This window comes from Mastigoproctus giganteus, chromosome 1 (assembly GCF_048544385.1).
Source record: "Mastigoproctus giganteus isolate SK-2022 chromosome 1, ASM4854438v1, whole genome shotgun sequence".
In the NCBI taxonomy this organism is placed as follows: Eukaryota; Metazoa; Arthropoda; class Arachnida; order Uropygi; family Thelyphonidae; genus Mastigoproctus; species Mastigoproctus giganteus.
Genome location: NC_143575.1, coordinates 220,875,040 through 220,901,636, shown reverse-complemented (window position 1 = coordinate 220,901,636; position 26,597 = coordinate 220,875,040). Strand labels below are relative to the sequence as shown.

The 26,597-nt window shown below is 35.5% G+C and overlaps 1 protein-coding gene across 1 annotated transcript in view; it reads right to left on the bottom strand.

Moving 5' to 3' along the window:
• Positions 1-26,597, bottom strand: part of Usp32 (Ubiquitin specific protease 32) — an 837,997-nt gene that overhangs the window by 658,722 nt on the left and 152,678 nt on the right. The window contains exon 7 of the mRNA XM_090368859.1: positions 9,457-9,564. Coding sequence (XP_090224985.1) covers positions 9,457-9,564 — 108 coding nt within the window. The remainder of the gene's footprint in view (positions 1-9,456; positions 9,565-26,597) is intronic.

Genomic DNA, 26,597 nt, shown 5'->3' with positions numbered 1-26,597 from the left:
TATCGTTAGTCCCCACACAAATAATAATGCTCTCTTTATCCACCTTAAAATCTGACAATCTGTTACTAACATCATTAATTGTTGCTCCTGGCAAATACACCCTGGTTCCAGTCCACCTATCTTTATTACAAAAAATGTTGCCTGTTTCCCTGATAATAGTCTCTCAATAAAATTAAATCTTCAACCAGAGCAGCATGCACTTGACAGATCACAATGTAGTTGAATCCTTGACAAGTTCCCAGCTACATCTGTTTCTAGGGCAAGCACTCATTTCTTCAGTGACTCAAATTCTTCTAGTAAAGCACCAAATTTTAATTTGAGATCAGTATATTCTTTATATCAGGAGTAAAGAAAAGAATCATCTCCTGTTAAGCATGAATACATTCATGCTTAACAGGAGATGAATTTCAGTATCCACACTTATTCCGATTACATGAAATTGTATAAAGAGGTTGAGCAAGTTATAGATTGTGAGGAATTAATAAAGGGCATTCAGCTGTTTGTAGTTAGAATGAAATGCACAGCCCATCTGTGAACGTGGAAAAATGTCACATTATAACCATAGCTGATTATCATAAAAAATCAATTGTTGGTTATGATTATACACTGGGATCCTCATTCATTAAAAATATATAAAAATTTATATAGGGGTATAAGAACTAGGAATGGTTCTTACACCTCACATATTACTAAAATAACTGCAAGAGTATCTAGAATGCTTGGCTTAATTAAAAGAGCCTGCTTTGATTTTCTTGGCCCTAACATTCAAAAATTGACTTACACTACGTTCATTTGTTGAATTTTGGAGTATGCTACACAGATGTTGATCTCCTACTGAAGAATATAATATAAAATTGTTGGAACAGGGACAAAAATCTCTTATCAATATTTGGCGGCTTACAAATGGTCAAGATTTCAATTCTAATCACTATAAGAATTGGTGTAAGATTTTTTTGGTATCTCCACCCTGAAAGATAGAAGAAATATCTTTTATTATAAATTACAGGCGTACCCCACTTTACAACAATCCGTATTTATGACACTTTTTAATTATACCCTATGCTCCGTTCCTGAGACACCTGATCTGCACTAATGGCATCTCATTCCTGTACTATAATATGGGAGCGAGATGTTGTTCCAGTCTTATAATACGGTGAGAATTATATGGGAATGAGATGCCATATTACAATATGGGCACGAGAAATCAACCGACACGCACTCCATCTGGCGGACTCAGTTTGCAATTTGGCGTCATTGCATGCTGAATATCTGTGTTTCGATGTTGATTACTGTACATAGTTTTAAGCATTATAATATGCAAGTACAGTAAACCCCTGCTATTCGCAGTATCTGTATTCGCGGTCGCTGATTTAATATAAAATGAAACCTAAAAAAAAAAAATGTGCCGTGAACATTTTCTGCCATAAAAAAAAAAACATGGGTGTGGCTAAAATCATCTTTCCCAGTCAAAACAGCGCTCAGTGGATGGGGGAGAGGGGTGACAAAATCGCGAGCATGGATATTTCCTGTTAATCCTTGTTCAGTATGTGTTATGCACTTGTCGTGGAAGGTTTCATCATTTGCTTTTAAATGCTTATAAATTGAATAAATTTATCAATTTATAAATTGATATGCTTACAAAAGTGAAAAATCTACCGTTTTGCAGTGTGAGTGTGTTAACGGTTAAAAGAAAGTGACTTTATTGTGGACAAAAGTTCTTTTCTAACAAAAATATGGCTACGAATAATAAGGGAATTGTGAAAAGATCAAAGAAGGTGATGACATTAGCGAGTAAAATTGAGTTATCAAACAAAATTTCTAATGGTGAAAGTGTCTCGTCAGTGGCAAAACATTATAAAATCAATGAGTCAATGGTAATTTGCTCTGTAACTCGTGATGTTAAAGTAGAAAAAATGGAAAAGGCTTTAAATCTGGAGAGAAGACCGAACTCAAAATAAAATTCCGTTAAGTTCACTCATCATTCATGAAAAGGCAAAACACCTTTATCAACACTTTAGCGAAACTGGTGATAGCACTGGCAGGGTAGGTTTTTTAGATAGCAAAGGCGCTGGGTTGAAAGATTTGTTTGAAATTTCTAATAAACATTACATTTAATATAAAATTGTTTCTTATTTTCATTTTGATGCCTTATGCTTGTATTTCACTATGTACTGTCTGTGTACATAGTCATATTATGAAGGTACATATAATACATAGACAAAATTTTAGACTAATTTTTCTTATATATTTCATACTTTGGAACAGAACCCTTTTATTACTATGGGAGCCATAACTCGGTATTTGCGACATTTCTCAGGAACGTAGCCCCGCAAATAGCGGGAGTTTACTGTATATTTTTTACCTTTTTTTTTTTTTTTTTTTTTTTTAATCTTTTACTTTAAAAGTAACTTAACTTTACTTTATTTTTTTTTTTTTTTTATCTTTTACTTTAAAAGTAACTTTACTTTATTTTTTTTTACCATTTACTGTATATATATTTACGTAATATAATAATTATACATTAATAATGGCAGATAAGAGTAAAATGAAAAAAAAGAGCCGTCAGTCACTCACATTAGATACCAAAAGTAAAATTATTAAATTGAGTGATAATAGTGTATCAAACAGTGAGATAAGTCATAGGCTAAACTTCAACCAGTGTTATTGCTGCATTTAAATCATATTACCCAAGGAGAACATTTGCTAAGGCTGTAGCTGCAATAGACAGTGAATCTGGAAGTATGCCTAGAGAAAATGTAGTAAAAGAATTCTGGAAAAGCTTTATGATCTTGGATGACATCAAGTCTATTAGGAATGCATGGAATGAAGTGAAAGTCAACACTTAAAGGCATTTGGAAGAAGTTGTGTCCCCACTTTACTACCGATTATTTTGTAGGATTTGAAAATCATTTTGTGCCATCCACTTAAGATTTGCTTCAATAAATTTATACTGTACACCTAGCAGGGTGTACAGAAAAAATGAATGTAGTGAGGTCATGCAGAAGCAGGTTATCATTTATTTTGTCAAAATAAAGGTTTTAAAACGATCAGGTTTTAAAACGATCAGTCCCCTCTAATCATATATGCAACCTCCTACTTTTTATATTTTCCTATCTTTTACTAATTTTTTCATCCCTTTAATGCTGCCAAACAAAGTGTTTACATTTTATGTTTGAAAGTCACAAGCCTTTATGTAAATGCAGAGTGGAGAGAACTTTCACAATTTTATAAGTTGTTGTATTAATATTTAATCGCAGTGTTAATGTTAACGGTAAATGCTATGCTTAATTTTGTGTGACTTTTGAGCATCACATGCATCTGCGAGTGAATAAAGGTAGTGATCCACTTTATGACAAAGGCCCAGAACATAACCTGTCATAATTGCAGGGTACGCCTGTATAGTTCAGGGTAAAGTGATGCTCCAATACTTTTACTGTATATTAATTTTATACTGTCCACCTAGGCCTTTGAGGGAACAAAATCCATTTAATATTACAGAATTTAGAACTTTAGAATCTTAAGTTTTAATATTTTAACAGGATTACCACTTTTCTTAATGAAAACAAAGTTTTTCTTAATAAAACCAATATTAAAAGTGAATTTTATAAATTGTTTTTATAATTTATAATAACTTTTATATTTTTAATGTACTATTTAAACTAATAAGAATTTAATTTATTTAAATGATAAAGTAATTTTTATGCTTTTTTTAATGTTTTTTCTGTAATCTTTTATTATATTATTTTATAATTATATGGCTAAATTTTTCCATTTACTGCATTTTTGCTTCATAATCTTTTAAAATGTTAAATTTACTGATATTCCCTGTTCAGATAATATATGTCTCTATGCATGTAGTATATGAGTACATATACATGTGATTATTATAATCCAGTTGTTGTTGAAGCTGAGCAGTTGCTGTTCTTGTGGTGTTTGAATCCACATCCAGCACATGTTAATGTGTTTCTGCATGCAGTCTATGAGCATCCATATTTGTCTTGCTTTTACTATTGCTAGAGACTTTGGTGTACCAAATACTAAAATCAAGAGAATCAAGTTTTTGGTGGGTATTATACTTCTATCTCTTCAGGCAGAGACCTGTCTTGTATTAATCACTGCACTCTTTGACTATGAAGTTTGCTGCGCCAATAACAAATAAGAAATCTCATTCAGAGATCACGCCTCATGAGGAGTTCAAGATGCACCTACCTCCAAAGTTTGTCAACTTCAGTAACTCTTCTAAATGTTTAGTACTGAAGTTTCAACTAATACATTTCCTGATTGGAATCACCTGACATTTTGGACTTCCAGATAGGCCCTCCAAGCCTGTTTGGATTAAAAGAAGGGGGGTATCTTTCCTACTGTTTCTTTTCTGGTGGAATGAGTGATTAAAAATAATAGCACAATTTGTGGACTTGCATCTAGCTTCTGTCTTTTGGCAATGTTTTCTGGTACTCCAGTAGTTCTTTTTGAAGAGATCATCTAAGTCCCATGAGAAGTAATGACTTTACTACTTGTGTTAAGCTCTTTCCAGCCCTAGGAGTTTTACTTTCTACTCTCAGTGTATATATATTATACACAAGCAATTGCCATAAATTAGTAAGGTTAGTTGGATTCATTTAAAAACAAAAATAAGAAAAAGTAAGATGCCTTTTCTTTCTGAAAGTCTGCCTTCCTGTAACAAAACTGACATTAGAAATAAAGAGCACTATACATATAAGGAACTTAATATAATAGAAAAGTGCATTACAGGCAACCACTGTATAACACGGTACTTCTACAACACAGTTTAACGATTTTTAAATTGCAGCAATCTTCGCACAACACGCACACACTTATATTAACACAGTTTCAGTCTAACAGGGTTAGGCAATTGTGGCAAACGTTGCATAGCACAGTATTTTTGAGTTTTTGTGCAGGGGAAATCCTGCTATTATGTTGGATGTAATTTTTCAACATTTCCATTCATTGTGTGAATTCCCGATGTTGTTGACTCACTAGTCATTATGCAAAAAAAAAATAAATAATAAATAATAAAATTGTATTTTATTTTGTTGGAAAATCCCTGTGTTAAGTTCTGTGCTATTGAACTTGGGCTTGTTTGAGACTATAAAAAACTGTGATTTAGAAGTGTGCAGATCATGACTTTTTAAGGTTTTTGTAAGGTTTTGGTTTTTATTTGATCGTTGATAAATTTTTAGGGGTATGTATTACTAAACTTTGTTCTTAAGAACTGTACTGGAATAATATTTGTTGGGAATTAAATAAATTAGAACCCTAATTTAAGCCAAAGGAAAGTAAAAAAGCACCGCTCAAAAGAAACTTTATATCTCTAGAATCAAAGATACAAATTTTGGATCATCTTAAAAAGGGGGAAAAGGTATCATACATTGCAAAAAGATTAAATCTGAATGAAGCAAAAATCTGGACCATAAATAAAAATGAACAGAAAATTAGAACTGCTGTTGCAGGATCTTTCACTTCCGCAAATATGACAGCTTGTCACCAAGCGCCAATAACTGCAAAAATGGAAAAGCAGTCAGTATTTGGATTGACGATAGCAGTAAAAAATGGATCCCATCAGACGGCAATGTAAACAAACAAAAGACACTAAAAATTTATGACCATTTAAAAGAAAATGAGAATCTTCTATTGACCTGAAGTTTGTTGCCAGTAAAGGTTGGTTTGGGCGATTTCAAAACCGCTTCTCATTACACAATATAAGAATTTAGGGGGAAAGTGCATCGGATGATAATGAAGATGCCAAGAAGTATGTAGAGGAATTTCAAAATATTATTAAAGATCATGGATACACACCACATCAAGTTCTTTTGTGGAAAACAATGCCCAACAGAACATTTATTTCAAAAAAAGAGAAAACTACACCAGGTTTTAAGGCACCAAAAGATTGTGTAATGTTACTTATGTGCAGTAATGCATCAGGAGATTACATGATAAAAGCTATGCTAGTTCACAGATCCTCTAATCCTTGTGCAGCAGAAAGGTGTAAATAAAAATGCATTACCAGTATATTGGAAAGCAAATAAAAAAGCTTGGGTAACTGCTGATTTATTTAAAGAACGGTTTCTAAATTGTTTTGTGCCAGCTGTGGAAAACTATTTAAAGCAGAAAAATCTAGATTTCAAAGTTTTATTACTACTGGATAACAGGGCAGGCCATCCAAAAGATTTAAGTCATCCAAATGTTGACGTAATGTTCCTACCACCTAATACAACTTCTTTAATTCAGACATTAGATCAAAGCATTATATCTACCTTTAAAACTCATTACAACAGAAAATCGTTACAATGGATTTTGGAAAAAAATTGATTCTGAATCTACTGAAGTGAGGGAGGCATGGAAACATTTTTAAATTGTGGACTGTATCGGAATCATAGCTTTATCACTCAAAGAAGTAAAACCGACAAAATTAAATTCATGTTGGAAAAATGTATGGCCAGAGTCAATTCATTCTGGAAATATGGTCAACTGGCAGAAAATGGAATCAGTGCAATAGTAGAACTTGCTAAGTCGGTGGAAGGGAAAAGTTTTGATGATATGACTACTGAAAATGTTCAAGAATTACTGGTAGAAAGAGAGGCTAGCAAAGCGGATTTGGTGGAAATGGAATCAAAGGTAAACCAAATCAATTCAGAGGATGATAGGGCACATGAAAATTCTGAAGTTCCAAAATTTACACTAAATAGTATATGGGAAGGTATATACTATTTAGTGTAAAATTTTCTGCAAGATTTTTTTTTTTTTTTTTTGTAAAAGTAAAAAAATAAGAACCTAAAACATGGATAAGAAAAGACCACTACTGAAGAAGAGCTTGAGCTCTATGTTAATGTGAGTGACTCGGAATTTGACGAGCTTTTTGATGAGCCGTATAGTTCTGGTTCCAACAGCGACAATTATGAACCTTCTAACAATTCAAGTGAGGATAGCGAAGATGAAGCCAGCTCCCAGCCTTAAGATAATCCTAATTCTCAGCAGGCAAGCAGGTCAAATAATAACAATAATTTTTGGAATGAAATAGCACAAGATCCTCCACAATTTATTTTTGAAGAGAATGTTGGTTTGAAAATGGACACAACAGAATTTAGTGTACAAAAAATGGTAGACCTATATTTTTCGGAAGAGTTTCTTACATTATTGGCTGAACAAACTAATTTATACGCTTTACAAGAAATTGAAAAATGTGGACAATTGCGAAAATCTGCCAGGTCGTCAAGATGGAAGGACACCGACATCTCAGAAATAAAAGTGGGTCCTTGTTCTTTTCCTTCAATACAGCATCACTGGAGTACAAGTGCATTCTACAATGCTACATTCTGGGGATCTTTTGTGAGTTGAAATAGATTCCAGTTGATATTATGATATTTTCACTTCATAGATAATTCATCACAATCTACTAATAGGTTATACAAAGTAAGATTTCCATAATGTTATTTGCAATAATTATGTACACAATAAAACCATCTGTATTAACGAGTCGATGATGTTGTGGCGTGGGAGACTGAATTTCCACCAGTACATAAAAAATAAAAAGCACAAATATGGAATAAAACTTCACGAACTATGCGAGTCCGACGGCCCTGTTATGAAAACAAAAATTTACTCTGGTGAATCAGAAGAAACTGAACAAAACATAAAACAACTGCTGGAGTTGTGCTGTACTTCCTTGAGGACTGCTTATACAAGGGATATGTATTGTACATGGACAATTTTTATAATTCCGTTGCTCTGACGAAAAATTGTTGTCTGCTTGAAAAACTTATGTGGAACATTTTCTTTTCTGTTGGTGTGTATGTACCAACAGAAAAGAAAATCCAAACGATTTGGTGATGCAAAAATTGAAGAAAGGGGAAGTTGCATGGCAACAAAATGGCCATGTGGTAATATGTAAGTGGAGGGATAAAACAGAAGTTCTCCTTAATTCTAACATACATGTTGTCGAAATGGTAGAGGTACGCAACAGGGAGGGAAAAATTTCAATCAAACCAAACATAATTCGAGATTACAATAGCGGAATGTCCAGCATAGATTGATCGGATCAAATGCTCTCATATTATAGAAATATATATATATACATAACACATACATCCTTTTTCGTCAAGTTATGGTTTCCACCATAAAATGTCTGAAATTCAGAGAAACATTCACTGGATCTTTGACTGGAGAAAAAATTCTAAACGCTCCAAAGAAGACTAGGTCTGAACGTGAAATTCATTATTTAGAAGCTATACCACCAACTGAAAAAAAAAAAAAACCAAGCCCAACTAAGCTGTGTCGAGTATGTACAAGGGAAAAAAATACACAACAAAAAAACATACTATTATTGTCCAGTGTGCCAAGAGAAGATGGCTCTTTGTGTAGAAGAATGTTTCAAGAAATATCACAAATAAACAATATTATTTTAGTGAGTTTTAGTAATACACTTTTCTTTATGTATTTGTGAATAAAATATTTTTTTTTGTGAACAATTTTCTATTTTCTGATGCCGTAATTGATTTTTCATTCTTATCCCAGAAGCCCACTATCCATCAGTTGCACGTATTTGCTACGAATATACTCATAGCTGTAGCTGAAAGGAGAGTCCTACCAATCCGAGTTAACTCGTATGTGGTATCCTGGGCCAGATCTGCCAAATGCAAGTTATTTTGTATTTGGCAGTCAATGGGTTAATTTTGATTTCATTTTAATTTGAATGTTAGGGTAACCTTGGTACTTGGGTAATAGTGCACCTTGAAAAGTATGTTTAATTTATTAGTATGTTTAGTTTGGTAGTTTAATAATGTTCTTTTTTACAATAGGTAAAAATACAAGTTTGTTCAATTAATTTTATATTGAAAGAATTGATGTTTCAAATAGTTTAAAGGAATGTCTTGTGTGAAAGCAGTAAAAAACTACCATATTAAAATAATGCCAAACCTTAAGAGGATTAGATTCACATAGACCAGACAACAGTATTAAGTCAAAAGGTATTTGTCAAAGTGCATAAATCAGGGGCTTTGCAATGACATATAATTCCATAAGTGATGATAAAAATTCAAAGTAACTGCAAAAAAAAACTGAAAAGTTCCAGAGCTTAGGTGATGGACATAACTAACTAGGAATATTATAATGATATTGTCCTTTTCAACATTCCTGAATAGGTGTTTAAAAAAAGACAATATCAGCATAATATTACTAGTTAAATCCATCATTACTTAAATCATTTTCTTTATACATAATCAAAAATCATATGAAAATAATTTTGGAACAAATATACATAATTTCAAAAATAGGAATATCAGTTAAATAACAAAAAGTTTTTTTGTTCTATTTTGTTTCTTACTTCTTTGTTCTATGTTCCATTTATTAATGCTACTGAAAACCAAAAAAAAAAAAAAAAAGTTTTCAACAAATAGCTGATGATTTCAAAAATCATAAAAAATCAAGACATACACTTACATTTCTGTCTTTCAATAAGTGGTCCTCTACAGCATGCTGATATTCCACATGCCATTTCTTTAAAATCTATATGTCCATCTCTGTTTTCATCAAAAGCATTAAAAATACCTTGAATTAAAAAAAACAAACAAACTGTTAAATCAATATAAACATCATTAATTTAATTGATATGATCTCGGAGAAAAATTTCTGATGCATATTTCTGAGAATCAGTAATGAGAAAACATTTCTCTGCATTCTAATTTACTGATTTGGAAGAATGTCACATATTATTTCAAGCACTAAAACCTAAAAACTTTATGCATTTCAGAGATTTATAGGCGTTAGTCTTGTACAAACAATGAGATCTATTCCTACAATCCCTGACTCAGCACCGTTTATTACAATGCAATTGTTGATTAATACACCTGTGTTTGGATTAAATTAAATGCCATAAAAACTAAAAACAGGCTTGGATTACTAATTCATTTAGAATCCTGTTCTGATGGTCACGACTATCAGTTAAACAACAAAGTTTTTTGTTCTATTTTGTTTCTTACTTCTTTGTTCTATGTTCCATTGTTTAGCTAATAAGCAGTGACAGTAAGACCTCTGGATGAATTAGTAATACAAACCAGCAGCTAGTTTAAATCCTGACTTAATGCAAACACAGCAATTTCATTAAAAATATGATTGCTGTGGCTGACAATTAATCAAGCGTCAAAAATAACAGATCCAAAACTGTTGGCATTTAATCAATTTAGGCTAACTTACTGAGGAAAGAAAACCAGGAATCTCTGAATCATAAGATTTTAGCATTTAAAATTTTACATAAAAGTTCTCGAAAGTAATATTATCAATTATAATATTAATTTGGAAGAATTTAGCAATGGAAACAGTGATTTAGGAATGAAAAAATAATTCACTGCATTATAATTTTAATTAATATTGAATTATTAAAGTCAGTTCATTAACATTAGAATACATGAAAGTATGTTTCCACTGTAAAATCACTTCATTCTGTGATTTTATCTTATTTACTTGTAACAATTAAAAATTGTTTAGGAATCAGGCAAACAGAATATTTATAGATAAATGCACACATCCATAAAATATAAGGAAACATATGTACAGTGAAACTTCTCCTAACGGACACCTCTCGTTAACGGACATCTCTCTACAATGGACATTTTCAAAATCCCCAACTCCTCCATTGGTTTTAACGTGTTTGCAGCTTCTGTCTAGCGGACATTCTCTGTAACGGACCCGGACAAGAAATCTGCACTGTTTCATTTAGATTAGCACTTAATTTTATCTCCCCATAACGGACAGCGGGCGAGCTCACGGCCCTTATTCTAGGAACTTTTCTTCCACGTATTGCCTCAATCGTGTTTTATTTTCTATTTCCAATTCTCTGAATTTTATCAAGGTTTACGTTGCGGTTCTAAACCCTTTTTCAAGAATTTTAAGGCACGTGTAAAACTTCTGATGAATTCGGTGTGCAGGGGGCGAGGGGATATGGTCGGCCTTTCGTCTTTTCAGTTTCAGTTTTGTTCAGTGTCGTGTGAAGTGCACAATGTCTTCTCGTAAACATTTAACTTTAAAAGATAAAGTCGAACTCATTAATGGGTATGATCGGCAAAAAAATAGTGTTCGCAATCTCGCTGCAAAATTCAAAATCGGAAGACGCAGGTAACCGACATTCTAAAGAAAAAAAATGAACTGCTCAAACAATTTTGGCAACACGTAAATGATCACGTTCAAAAATCATTCCCGAAAACTGTTGGACTTCAAATTGACAATGTTACGTATGAGTGGTTTTGTCGCGAACGTGCTAGAAAAAAAATTCCCATTAATGGGCCCATTATTAGGGAAAAGGCTTTGGAGGTTGCGAAATCTATGGGAGTAAATGAGTTCAAAGCTTCTATGGGATGGCTAGACAAGTTCAAAACTCAGCATAAAATTTCTTGGAAAACCGTAAGTGGTGAAGGTGGATCTGTTGATACTGGGGTTGTAACAGAGTGGACAGTCAAATTGGAAGATTTATGTCATGATTTTGAAGCTAAGGATATTTACAACTGTGACGAAACAGGGTTGTTTTTTAAAGCTCTTCCTGAAAACACAATGAGTCTAAAAAACGAAAAGTGCCAGGGCGGAAAAATTTCTAAGGAACGCTTGACTGTACTATTGTGTACAAATATGCTGGGAGACTTTGAACAACCTCTTGTTATAGGAAAACCACAAAATCCTCGTTGTTTCAAGGGCATAAAGTTGAATCTTTTGGATGTTGACTGGAAGTCTAATAAAAAAGCGTGGATGACACGAGATATCATGAGCGAATGGATAAGTCACTTTAACCAAAACATGATTCATCAAAGCAGAAAAATTATTCTTTTCATGGATAATGCTGCATCTCACCTGCACATTGAATTGTCCAACATTCAAATCGTTTTTCTGCAGAGTGTCAGCCCTTGGATCAAGGGATAATAAAAAATTTTAAACTTCACTACAGAAAACGTGTTTTAAGACATCTCATTGCAAACATGAACAATGTAACATGTGCGAGTGACCTTGCAAAGAAAATCAGCATCCTAGATGCGATTCAATGGATTTCCTCTTCAGTAAACGCAATTAGAAAACAAACTGTCGTGAACTGTTTTGTAAAGTCTGGCTTCTCAAACGCAAAAATTGAAGTTGTGAACAGCAATGTGGAGCACCAAGAAGAACAAGAACTTAACCATCTATTGATAATGTACGATACTTCAGCTACAAGTGATCCTGGCTACAAAGATATAGACTCGAACCTCACTACAGAAGATGGTGCTCTAGATATCAACGACATTATCATCGATATTTTGCAAGTTCCTCATGAGGATGAAGAAATGGAAGGAGGTCATTCTGTCAAAGAACATATTAACGACGAACCACCGATGAAAATAGAAGAAGTGCTCATACAAATCAATCGTTTAAAAATGTTTTTCGCCGCTGAAGAAGATACTGAAGGACTTTCGATGGTTTCTTCACTCCAAACAAATGTTGAAAACAAAATTATCAGCTGGAAGAAGATGCAGAAGAAAATAAGTGATTACTGTATGTATTTTTCTTAAGATAAAGTCATAATATGCATAGCACAATTGTATGTATATTATTTACAAAAATATTGTGCAAAATCTGTATATAATTTAATTTAATTTTACATTAAACGTTTAACGATTTTTCTTTATCTCTTGTGTATGTAATTGTATATTATTTACAAAAATATTGTTCAAAATCTGTATATATTTTAATTTAATTTTACATTAAACGTTTAACGATTTTTCTTTCTTTCTTTTTTTTTTTTTTTTCTCCCTCAGACTTCTTGTTAGCGGACACTTCTCTCTAACGGACACAGTTTCGTCCCCCATGGCTGTCCGTTAAAGGGAAGGTTCACTGTATTATGAAAATGCCTATGTAAATTAATAACAATTTTCCCTTAATTTTTAAGTAATGGAAAAGTAAAGAAAGCATATCTTATGCACTGATAACTATCTAACTATATGGTTTTAGTAAAGGGGATTAAACTTTCTATGGTTACTAATTAACTACGTTAAATTAAATTAAACTATAAAGGATAGAAGCATGATTTTATGCTTCAATCCTTTATAGTTTTTAAGCATGGTAAAATTATTGAAATAATTGATTTATACATAGGAAAGCTGTCAATAAAAAGATTAAGCATCTGCATAATATACTGTACTCACACCTATGGTAAACTATGTTCTGGTAATGTAGTAGATGATTGAAAGAATAAAATCTAATCTTAGAGCATAATACATAACACTGCCAAATATATTAATATTGTACTTACATTTCTTAGTTTAGTGGTTTTTTTTTTTTTTTTTTTAATTTATAAATGAGCTAAAATTATGACTCAGACTTATGGGCAATGAAGCAGAATGTAGCAGGAATGCATTGGCTCAGGGGACACTCCAAAGGCTGTTCTCCCACAAATCTCTGCTTTATACAATAAATTACCAATTGCTTTTAATGAATACTGTTTTTAAGGACTAATGTTAGACTATGTATATTTCAGTGCACTTGCATCATTTACACACAGCAAATTATAGATTAGCAAATTTGCAATAGCGGCATCGTTTAAGTTACATGGCAACTCGTCGTGAAGGTATATGAGATGTAACTTAAACGATGCCACTATTGCAAATTTGCTAATCTATAATTGGCTGTGTATAAATGATGCAAGTGCACTAAAACATACATAGTCTAACTCTTTCACAGCTTGAAGCATAAGCCCTTAATGCATTAGAGGACTAATGTTAATAGTGAAGTCCCCCACAGTTCAGTGCTAAGCTCATTGTTGTTTCCTATATTTATTAATGCTACTGTAATGGACAGTATATCAGATTTAATATTTAAGTTTGAAGATGATACAAAGGTTAGGGAAATTAATGACAGTAATCAGGGTAAGCCGATTTTTTAGATCTTGTTGTTACTACAACAAGATCTAAAAAAATTAGGCAAATGGGCTGAGAACAAGGTTGATAAAATGCATTGGGTAGCAGTAATCTCAGATTAATGTACCAACTGTTTAGTACTACACTCAGCGTAATGGAAAATGTAAAAGACCTTCATGTCTAACTGCACAGGCCTATGCAGTCAGAAGTGAAGTTCTCTGAGTAGTGTAGGCAAGCTGAGAGGGCAGCTCATGGGATTTTGTCTATGGTATACAGGAACTTTGCTAGCAGGGATAAGGAGGTGATTATTCCATTACATAAGTCAATGGCTAGGTTGCACCTCGAAGCCCCACATTATGAAGGATGTAGATCTGCTGGAATGAGTGCAGAGAAGGGCAACAAGATTGGTGAAGGGTGGATGGTTCTACCAAGACAGGCTTCAGTTCTGCAAATTGCAGCATTTGGAGAAAAGACTTCTGCAAAGTGATATGGTTGAGGCGTTTAAGGCTTTGAATGGATTGAGCAAAATGAAATGATGAAATTCTTAATGTAGGTCAGACTACACACAAGGTGGCATAAAACTAGAGAAAGATTATTGCAGGATATATGTTTGCCTTCAGCCAGTGTGTGGCTGATTGTTGGAACAAATGACCATCCTTATTGTGGACAGTTAGGCAAGTGAAAGCAGATTACGAGAAATCTTTGGCAAAGGATGCAAAGGAAAAAAAAAGACTTCTTTACTTATATAAACTCTAGAAGAAAGGGCATGAATCAGATTGGTACACTTGATATCAATGTTTCGACTGTTGATCCTGCTCAGATAGCTTAAAAACTGAATGAGTATTTTGCATCTACGTTCACACATGAGGAATTCTGTAGGGAGGTGGAGAACAGAAGCTAATTAAACTCTAATGGGGAGCTAAATGATTTTGTAATAAATGAAAACAAAGTGGAGGAGAAATTTCTGAAGTTAAACATAAGAAAGGCACCTGGGGTGGATGAGATCTATCCAGTTATATTAAACGAAGTGCCAAAGAAAGTAAGCAAACCCTTAGCCATAATTACGAGAGCATCCTTGGACTCAGGGGAGTCTATCCCCATAGACTGGAGATGTGCAATTGTATCCCCAATTCACAAAGGGGGATCAAAGGGTGACACGAGTAATTACAGACCTGTTAGTTTAACTTCGGTGCCGGGGAAAATAATTGAGTTGCTCGTTAAAGAAGCAGTTGCTACAATGATAAAAGGGATGAGTGAGTGGGAGAAGATAGAGTGATAATCAATGGACACTGCTCTTCGTGGACTAATGTTATCAGTGGAGTCCTTCAGAATTCAATATTGGGCCCATTGTTATTTTGTATATTTATCAATGATGTTGATGAAGGTATATCAGGCTTAATGTCCAAGTTTGCATATGACACAAAGGTTGCAAAGGTTGTTAATGATAGTAATGACAGTATGCTAATGCAACAGGATCTAGAAAAGTTGGACAGATCGGCTGAGAAGTGGCAACTGAAGTTTAACATTTAACATTGACAAATGCAAAGTACTGCATATGGATGGCAGTAACCCTAGAAAACCATACCAACTGTATGGTACTATGTTCGGGGTGGTAGCGATTGAAAAAGACCTGGGGGTAATTGCAGTCAGATATGAAGTTTTCTGAGTCTGCCAGAACGATCTGCACACAGTCTGCCAGAGCCAGTCATGGGGTAGTCAATGATATACAGGAATTTGTAGAGAAAAGGTGATTATCCCTTTGTATAAGGCAATGGTCAGACCACACCTTGAATACTGCATACAGGTCTGGAAGGCCTCATTTTAGGAAGGGTGTAGAGCTATAGTGTCTGGAGATTAGGCACCTGTAAGGTAATCTGACTGAGGTGTATAAGGCCTAGAATGGTTTAAGCAGGCTCAATGCTGATGGGATATTTTCTAGTGCTCACATTACGAACCTGAGGGGGCATAAATTCAAACGGAGGAAAGACAGTTGTAGAATAGATGTGTGGAAATATGCCTTTAGCCAGGGGGTAGTTGATTGCTGGAACAAACTTCGATCTGTCATTGCAGAGTTGATAGCTTAAATAAATTCAAGGAAGGGCTAGAAATTTTGGAGCAAACAGATGAGTGAAATGGAAAGGGGTTTTTTTTTTTTTTCCTGGCTGATGCTGTATAAGCTTGATTTCTTGCATCATATGCCTCTACTAATGCTAAGTAGGCAGTTGGAACAGGTGATGTGGCAGTTTTTTTTTTTTTTTTTTGCTGATGCTTTATAAGCTTGCTTTCTAGCATTATATGCTACTACTATACTACTACTACTAATAATAATAATAATAATATTTTCAAAATTATCTGGGACATGACAGCCAAAGGAGAAACTTCTGCGAGTTTTATTGGAAACAGTGCAAATTCAGTATCCAATGGATGAATATAAGAATTTGAAGAGGGTTAATGCCCTCAAAGAAATTAGAACAATGTACCCATTAGGTACTCAGCTGCTCAGATCAGTGCTTGAGTCCACAGCTGTGAATCAGACAACAAGTGGCATCCCGCAAGGCAGATAGTGCTGTTCCCAAAATAACTTTGGGACCAGCACTATCTGGTAGTTATTTTCAGTGAGTCTAATGTCAGAGAAATGGAAATATATTGTGAAAAAGGATGGGTGGAACAGAACCATGATATGTCTGCCAGGGCAAATGTTAATGCTGATGTCGATATACATGTTGGTATTAATGATCTTAAGAATAGGCAATCGGGTAATTGGTAATGTTAAAAAAAAGATCAGTTAGGATTAAATTTGCAAGTGTCTCCAATTCTGACCAGACACAAAAAGAAAAGGAAGGTTGTTGTTTGTTGTTTATTTGGTTTTTAGGAGCATTAGCAACTAAGGCTATATTTCTCTGGGATATGCGGTGGTCATTCCCTAACCTTTTCACATCCTCCGTATTTGGTGGTGACAGGCTCAAACCCCAGTCTAATCAAGAAGCGTGTGCTATGCACTGCTGCTCCTTCCCACCTGGCTACGGAGGCACCTCTCAGGAAAGGAAGGGGATGCAAGAATATTTACTGACTATACTGAGGCAGTGTTGGTGGGAGGGGGGGAGATAAACCGACTTAACAGTTTAATGGCACCCACAAGCAGAGATCTGTTTCCATTTGGAGATGCAGCAGCCTGGAAACAAATGCCGAGGATTCCGAGATCTGCTGGGAAGAGTGGGGAAGATACCTATATGGGATCTTAGGGCTATTAATAGCAGAACCATCTTGTACACTATTGCCAGGAGTATAGTAGATCAACTTGGAGGATTTCGATTACTTGGAGGATTAATCAAAATCCTCCAAGTTGATCTACTATTTCTTCCATCCGTCCTATTAAGCCATCAGAAACACACAATGCCACTTGGACATGTGGAATGTACAATTTAATAGTGAGTACAATGTGCACAAAGAGAACAGGGAGAGGGTGCGAGGAGGAGTTATGCTCTTGGTTAAGAAGCACACAAAATCTATGACAGTGCACCCAGCTGGTGTGGATGGTCAATGTAGTGTTGAATCAGTCTGGTGTAAGAATCACTGGGTGGATTAGATGGCTGTTTTTATGCACCAGCATGTTTAGAGAGTTTGCACAAAGAGAGAAAGCAATATTCTTGATTTAGTATTAGTAGAGGCACAGGATAAAAGAAAGCAAGCTTACACAGCATCAGCCAAAAAAAAAAAAAAAAAAAAAAAACACACACTTCCGATTTCACTGATCCATTCATTCCAAATGTTTGTCTAGTTCTGGTTCTGAATTTATTTAAGCTATTAACTTTCACAACAACAACAACAACAGATGGAAGTTTGTTCCAACAATCAACTACCCACTGGCCAAAGGCAAACTTCTGCACATCTATTCTACAACTCTTTCCTCAGTTTGAATCTAAATCTATCCCCTTCAGGTTTGTAATCTGAGCAAAAGGAAGAATCCCATTAGCATGGAGCCTGCTCAATCCATTCAAGGCCTTATACACCTCAATCAGATTGCCTAGCAGGTGCCTAGTCTCCAGTTTATTCATAAGAGCACCCCTTTGTTCCCTTTACCAGTCTTGTTGCCCTTCTCTGTACTTGTTCTAGCAACTCTACATCCATCCTAAAATGAGGCTTACAAATCTGTATGCAGCACTCAAGGTGTGGCCTGACCACTGCCTTATACAAGGTGATAATCACCTCCTTATCCCTGCTTGCAAAATTCCTCTATATCACTAACAAGATCCCCATGACCTGCACTGCTCAGAAAACTTCATATCTGACTACACAATTACCCCCAGGTCTTTTTCATTCTCCATTACCCTGAGTAACACCATTCAGTTGGTATATTTCTCTGGGGTTACTATTACCCATATGCAGTACCTTTCCATCTGTCAATGTTAAACTTCAGTTGAAACTTTTCGGAACATTTACCTAACTTTTCAAGGTCCAGTTGCAGCAGCATACTCATTACTGTTTTAACAATCCTGCGAACCTTTGTATCATCTTCAAACTTCCACATTAAGCCTGATATACCTTCATCAAAATCATTAATAAATATACAAAACAACAATGGGCTTGACACCAAACTGTGATAGACACCATTAATAACATTAGTCCACATAGAGCAGTATCCATTGATTACCACTCTCTATCTCCTCCAACTCAACCATCATTTTATCCATTGTAATAACTTGCTTTTGATGCTATACTGCTCCAATTTGTACAGTAGTCTTCAATGTGCAACAGTATTAAAAGCTTTCCTGAAATGCAAGTATATGATATCAAAATTATTTTTTGCATCCATTTCCTTTACGACCACATAATAGTATCCAATCAAATTGGTCAGACAATACTTCCCCTTGAAAACCCACGCTGTGTCTGAATTATTACTGTAATCTTGTCTAGATGATCCTGCAATGCTTCTATAACTAGTGACTCCATTATTTTCCCTGGAACAGATGTCAAACTAACAGGTCTGTAATTACTCGTGTCACCCTTTGATCCTCCTTTTGTGAATTGGAGATACACCTGCACAAATCCAGTCTCTGGGAACTCCCCCCTCCCCTGAGTCCAAGGATGCTCTCATAATTATGGCTAAGGGTTTGCTTACTTCCTTTACCACCTCCTTTAATATAAGTGGATAGATCCATCTACCCCAGGTGCCTTTCTTATGTTTAAATTCAACAATTTCTCCTCCACTTTGCTCTCAGTTATTACCAAATCATTTAACTCCCTGTTAGAGTTTGATAAACATCTCGCCCTCTCCTTCGTGAATAACTCCTCATGTGTGAATGTAGATGGAAAATTCTCATTTAGTTCGGCAGCTATCTGAGAATGATCATCTACTTTTTTTTTTTTTTTTTTTTTTTTTTGGTAGTTGTTGGCGCATCGGCTTCTGTGGCCATAATGCACCTCCCAAGGTTTTTGCAGTACTTTGATCCAAGCCCGAGGCAGGATTCGAACCCGCGACCTTTGGGTTGCCAGGCAGGCACTTTACCCACCTGGCTAGCCCGGTCGGCATGATCATCTACAGTCAAACCATTGATATCAAGTGTACCACTCTAATGCATCTCCTTTTAGAGTTTATATAAGTAAAGAAGTCTTTACATCCTTTGTCAAAGAATTTCGTAACCTGCCTTCACTTACCTAACCTCCTTTGTGACTTGATTACAAACTAGCTTGTATCTACAATAGGTTTCTGTGTGGCCAGACAATTTATGTGCATCCCATGCATTTTTCTTCTCTGCCAAGGGTCTCATTAGTTCATCTGATATCCATTTGGGCCTAAACCGAGAGCAGTATTTCTTAGTAGGAACAAAAAGTCTGGTAGCTTCCAAAATTACTTCCTTGAATGCTTCCCATTTAGAATTTGCTGTTGGTAACATCATCAGTTGATCCCACTGTATAGAACCTAAAAAATCTGAGAACACTGTAGTCACCTTTACGAAAGGAAAAACCCTTCCCTTTACCCCTGATGGTTGTTACATCTTTAAGTAAATCCCACATCAGTACACTGTGATCACTGCCTCCTAGTGGTTCCTTTATTTGTAAATTCTTAATGCATGAATAATCACTGCTGATAATCAGATCAAGAGTGTTACTCCCTCTTGTTGTCTCTCTAACATGCTGCTATAGAAAACAATCATCCAATAAATACACAAAAGCATTGCTAATGTGCAAGTGACCAATCCACAAGTTCTAGTCTATTCTGGGAAGTTAAAAATCCCCATTATAAGACACTGATTTTCTGGCCCACTCTATTTCTCTGTATAACTGTTCATTGTGCTCATCAGAGTCATTAGGTCTGTAACAAACTCCTACCCTCATTTTGGCTTTCCTAATGCTTATGTCACACCAAACTGACTCAACATTGCACTGGCCGTCTATGTCAACTGAATACACTTCCTTAGATTTTGTTTTTTAACTAACAACATAACCCCCCCCTCCCTTCCTATCCTCTCTATCCTTTCTGGACACATTGTACTCCCCCAATTCCAATTCTGCATCCCTTATATCTGAGTGACACCACGTCTCTGATATCCCAACAATATCTGCCTTGGATGCTTTAACCAGAACTTCAAATTCATCAAATTTATTTACTATACTCCTAGCACTGGTGTACATGCAATATACATGCACCTGTTCTTACTCTTAATTACTCTAACACAGCCCATGTATTTACTTCTTTCATGACCCCCAGCAGTTCCTGAAATCACCAGCAACTTGCTTTCCGGGTTGCTGCTCATTCCAATATAAGCAGTGCAAGAATCATTTCCACCTTTGCCTGCGGCTACTGTTAATCTATTAGTCTTTGAATCCCCCTTCTATTTAAGTGTATTGCACCCTTTCTATTTAAGTGTATCCCATCCATGTAGACACAATCTCTCCTGTTAACATGCACAGACCACGCTGAGAAAAATTCTACCCCATTAGCCCTGCACAATCTCTCCGAATTGATTGACAAGGCTCTCATCATATAATCCCTCCTATCATGGGCAGGATTGTAGACACTTTCAAATTTAACACTAACTCATGACTTTTTTTCAACATTGACCTGTACTCATTGAAGTTGCTAAGTAAATCTGCAGAACTCCTACACTTAATATTATTAGTACCAACATGTACAACGATGTCACCTTTTGTGCAATTAAAAGATATCTGGTCTACAATGTCAACAACTTTTGCCCCTGGCAGACATACTGGTCCTATTCCACATATCCTTTTTACACAATATATTTCCCGTTTATAATTCCCTGACAATTGCATCACCAACAATAACTAGCTTTTTTTAATTATCAGCATTAAAAATCTCCAGAAAAAAGAACCATTAAGTAGCAGTAGTCACAACATACTGACTTATGTAAAGATAACTACTGTTGAGGTTAAAGGGAGACAGTTTTGATTTTGTAAAGGTGACTACAGTGGTTTTAGACAGTTATTAAATTGTTTTTAGAGTTAAGAGCTGGGAGTTCTAAATAGAAAATGTTCAGGGAAGCAATCTAAGAAATTACTAAACTTTTCATACCAACTAACAGATATTGTTCAGAGTTTAGACCTAAATGTATGTCAGAACTGATACAACTAGTGCGAGAGAAAAAAAATACATTGGATGGTTATAAATTATCAGGAGACAAAGAAACATACAGTAACTACAAACTAATCTGCAAGCAAGTGACTAAGTCAGGCAAGCTAAGGCATATTATAAGGTCTCTGGCTAAGAATGCAAAGAAATGTGGCAAATAATTTTTTGTTTATGTTAACACTAGAAGAAAAGGAATGAACCACATTGAACCGCTAGATATGAATGGCACAACTATTGATGACCTTGTTCATTTTGCTAATATACAGAATAAATAATTTACATCTACATTGAAGTGTGAAGAAGCTTCTAGGATTCACAGCCTGCCAAAAGTATACCAGAAGAGGTATATCATTTAGTTCCAAGGTATAATAAGGAACTAAATGACTAATCTGTGTTAATCGAGAAGAACATGTTCAAAGTAAATAAGGCTCGTGGAATCTATCCAATCATATAGGTTTAAAACTTTGGCCATAATTATGAGAATATGCTGGGATTCAGGATAAGCACCTACAGAATTGGAGAAGTGAAAATATCTCTCCTAATTACAAAGTAGAATCAAAGGGAGAAGTTAGTAGAAGTGGGTAATTACGGACCTGAAAGCATGACTTCTGTTCTATTATGCTACCCAACATGATTTTTACCTCCAGCAAATCAATGGTTGTTTCTGGTCAAGTTTTATGTATAGAATTTAAAATCAATCAAAAATATTTCCTATCACATCTCCGTTTTAAGATCATCATCATCATCATCAGCCATTTTCAATCCACTGCAGGATGAAGGCCTCTCCAGCAACTTTCCAGTTCCTTCTGTTTTGAACACTGGCCATCCATTTACTACTCAAAAACTCATGAATTTCATCTATCCATCTCCACCTTTGTCTTCCAGGTTTTCTTCTAGCTCCTCTTGGGTACCATTCTGTTATTTTCTTAGTCCATCTGTCATCATGTCTTCGAGCTATGTGTCCTGCCCAAGACCATTTTAGTTCTTTAGTTTTGATAAGAATGTCCTTTACTTGAGTTTGCTGCCTAATCCATGTGCTTCTCTTCTTATCTAACAGTCTGATTCCCAATATAATTCGTTCCATTCTTCGCTGTGTAGTTCTTAGCTTCTCTTCCATTCTTTTGGTGAGTGCCCAAGTTTCACTTCCATAAGTCATGGTGGGGAGTATACATTGATTCATTATTTTACGTTTCAGACAAACTGGGATATTGCTCTTCAGTATGTGACTATATTTCCTGAATGCTATCCATCCAAAATTTATTCTTCTCTTGACTTCCAGCCATTTATCATTATTACAGCTAATAACTTGTCCCAGATAAGTATATGACTCCACCTTTTCAATTACTGCTCCTTCAATCATTATTTCCCTTTCCGTAGCATACTTGTTCATCATTACTTTTGTTTTAGCCATATTCATCTTTAGTCCAAAATCCTTACTAACTGTGCATAACTGATTAAGATTTTCCTCTAATTCTTTGGGATCGTGGCTTATGACCACAATGTCATCTGCAAATCGTAAATGGTTTAGGTACTCTCCGTCCACATTGACTCCTTTCTGCGACCAGTCTAATCTTCTGAAAGCTTCCTCAAGGGCAGCAGTAAACAGCTTCGGAGATATTGTGTCTCCTTGTCGAACTCCTTTCTCGATTTTAAATTTGCTACTGTCTTTGTCTAGTCTAATAAAGGATGTAGCACTCTCATATATTTTCTTCAAAATCATAATATATGGAGTATCTATGCCTTGTCTTTCCAGTGCCCGAAACATTGCTTTATGTTGTATGGAGTCAAATGCCTTTTCATAATCCACAAATGCCAGGCATAATGGTGTTTTATATTCATTCGCTTTCTCCATTAGCTGTGATATTACGTGAAGGTGATCCATAGTTGAGAATCCTGTCCTAAAGCCAGCTTGCTCTTTCGGTTGATTCTCATCAAGTATTCTTTCTAATCTGTTAGTAATGACCCTTGTGAACAACTTGTAGATATGGGATAACAAGCTAATTGGTCTATAATTTCCAATTTCTGATTTATCTCCTTTCTTATGCAGCAAAACTATGATTGCATTATTCCACTGCTTAGGCATCACACCTTTTCTAATGCACTTTGTGAAGAGCCTTGCCAGTTTTTGTGTTATGTCTCTTCCTCCCAATTTTAACAACTCTACAGTAACTTCATCTTCCCCTGGGGCTTTCCGATTCTTCATTTTCTTCAATGCATGTTCTACCTCATCAGGAAGAATATCGGGTATGTCGTATGTGTTGCTACTTTGCAATCCATGTTCCCCACTGCTGGTATCATTCCCTCGCTCCTTGTATAATTCTCTATAGTAGTCTTCTGCTATTTGAATTATGCCTTCTCTGCTGTTTATAAGTACACCATCGCTATTCTTCAATTTCAGTATCATTTGTCTTTCTGTATTACTGCTCATGGCTGCTGATTTAAATCCTTTGTTTTCCCTTAATGCTTGTTCTACTTTTCTTGTGTTAAATCTTCTTATGTCCTCTCTGAGTCTCTTTCTAATGGCTTTGAATAACTCAGTATACTCAATTTTCTCCCTGTCAGTGTTTTTCTTGCTCTTCATTTGTCGTCTTTGGTTCATCATGACAAGTGTTTCTTGACTAATTTTTACTTCTTTGGATTTCTGTTTCCCTATAGGTTTCTTGGGCTTTATCACTTTCAGAAAGTTGTAATATTCCTCGTCGATATCTTGGTCCTGAGCAGTCTGCAGAAGCTCAAACTTGTTCTTAAGTTCCAGTACATACTGCTTTTTCTCCTCCTCTGTTATTTCAAAGACCTTTGTATTATTTACTTGAGTCAGTTTTTTCCTTTCCTTTCCTACATCTATATCAAGTGTACATCTTACCATTCGGTGATCACTTCCAACATTTACCTTATTCAGGACGGTAACATCATTCACAATATATCTTCTGTTAGAGAGGATGAAGTCGATTTCATTAGTTGTTAATCCATTTGGACTCTTCCATGTCCACTTTCTGTTCACCCTTTTCTTGAAAAAAGTGTTCATTACTGACAGTCCTTGAGATTCTGCAAATTCCACAAGTCTTTCACCTCTTTTATTTCTTTCACCAATTCCAAAATTTCCTATAGTTCCTCTTTCTGCGCTGTTTTGCCTTTTTCCAACCTTAGCATTGAAGTCCCCCATAATAATCGTGTAGTGGGTTTTCTGCTCATCTAGAAGACTCTCAATTTCAGTGTACATTTCTTCAACCTCTTCATCATCATGGCTCGATGTTGGTGCATAAATCATTATAATCTTTAGCTTGTACCTCTTAGAAATCTTGAGTATTAGTCTTGACACCCTTGGTGATGCACTTTTGAATTCCAAAATGTTGTTTTTAAAATCTTTATGGACCAGAAACCCAACTCCACCTTCACTCCTTTCATTGTTTCCATTGGTGTACAGCAGATTTCCACTTGACAAACTTATAAGTGATTCATTTCTTCTTCTTGTTTCAGCCAAACCGATGATATTCCAATTCACATTTTCTAATTCCTTTTCCAGCTCTAATATCCTGTCTTCACCGATGAGTGATCGTACGTTATAACAGGCCAAGTTCAATTTCCGTGCATGGCAGCCTGGTCGTACCCAGAGATTCTTAGCACCCTCTGCTTCCACTCTGATCCTCTCGCTGCCGTAAGAGGGAGAGTGAAAGCTGCTGGGGACTGAGGGCCATTTGTATTGTTGTGCTCTCATTGCTGGAGGGTTTGGTCTTTTCCTCTTCACGCTGACCAGGCGTCTTGAAGAGAACCACTCTACACGTTCGTTGCCACCTAAGTGACGTAACAGGGCTTACCATCGAGAAGGTGTGCATGAGTGGATTTTAGGGAGGCAGGCCAACCGGACTTCTCCTAAATCTTCTGTAATAGAGATATTGGATCCATCAGTGTTTTAGGCTGAGTGTCTGATAACACACAGGATACCTGTTCCCCTCTAAGCCCGTTTTAAGATATAGATGGATAACTGGATTCTGCTCACACTTCAGCTTCTTCACACTTCAATGTAGATGTAAATTATTTATTCTGTATATTAGCAAAATGAACAAGGTCATCAATAGTTGTGCCATTCATATCTAGCGGTTCAATCTTGCCCTGCTCAATTAGCTTCAACTTCTCAAATATCCACTATCAATTCCTTAAATGTTAATCTCCAGGTAATTCTCCAGTGGGGCAAAGACGACTTAGTTGATTTCAATCCTTCTAAAACTCAGTCTTTTCTTATATCTTGCAAAAAGGATTCTTCTGTTCCTATGCTTATCTTTGGTGACACTCTGAATTCTAGGCAAAATGATATCTCTTTTGGGGATTACCCTGATTTCTAATCTTCTTGGCACAAGGACATTACAAATATTGCTTCCTCTGCATCTAAAAAACTTGGTTTGCTCTTTCCCTCTCAGCGTTACTTTTCTTCCAAACAGCTGTCCACCCTGTACAAATTGCAAATCCGCCCTAACGTCGATTGTTCGCACATCTGGGGAGGTATCGCCAAAACCTCTCTCAGGCTTCTAGATTCCATTCAGAAGAGGGAAATTTGCTTATAGATTCCATTCAGAAGAGGGAAATTTGGTTAATTGATGACTCATCTCTAATAGAGTCTCTCCACTCGCTGACTCATAGACGTACTGATTCTGCTCCATGCCTTTTCTACAGATACTTTCATGGGCACTGCTCTGAACTGGCTTCTATAATTCCCACTCTCTCTCGTTCAAAATAGTCCGAACATGTTCCGCCACCAGCCAACATCCTTTACTGTCCAACTTCAAACTCACAGAACAAACTTTTCATCTTCCTGATTTATTTTTATTAATCAGTAAATCTATTAATCTTGATAAACTTTATTGTCAATTAAATTGTACTTTTAACTCTATATATATATATATATATATATATATGTAACGACTTAATCTAACAAATAATTAATACATAACTATAGTGGTACACGTGATACGGAAGTTGTATAAAGGGAACTCGTAGAAAACACTAGATACCGAAAAAAATATATATATAACATAACTGTTTTGGGATATAACTTAAGGATTTAATTTTTGTTTTGAATTTTATTGAATTAAATCGGAATCATGACTCTGACCAGAGCAGCAAAG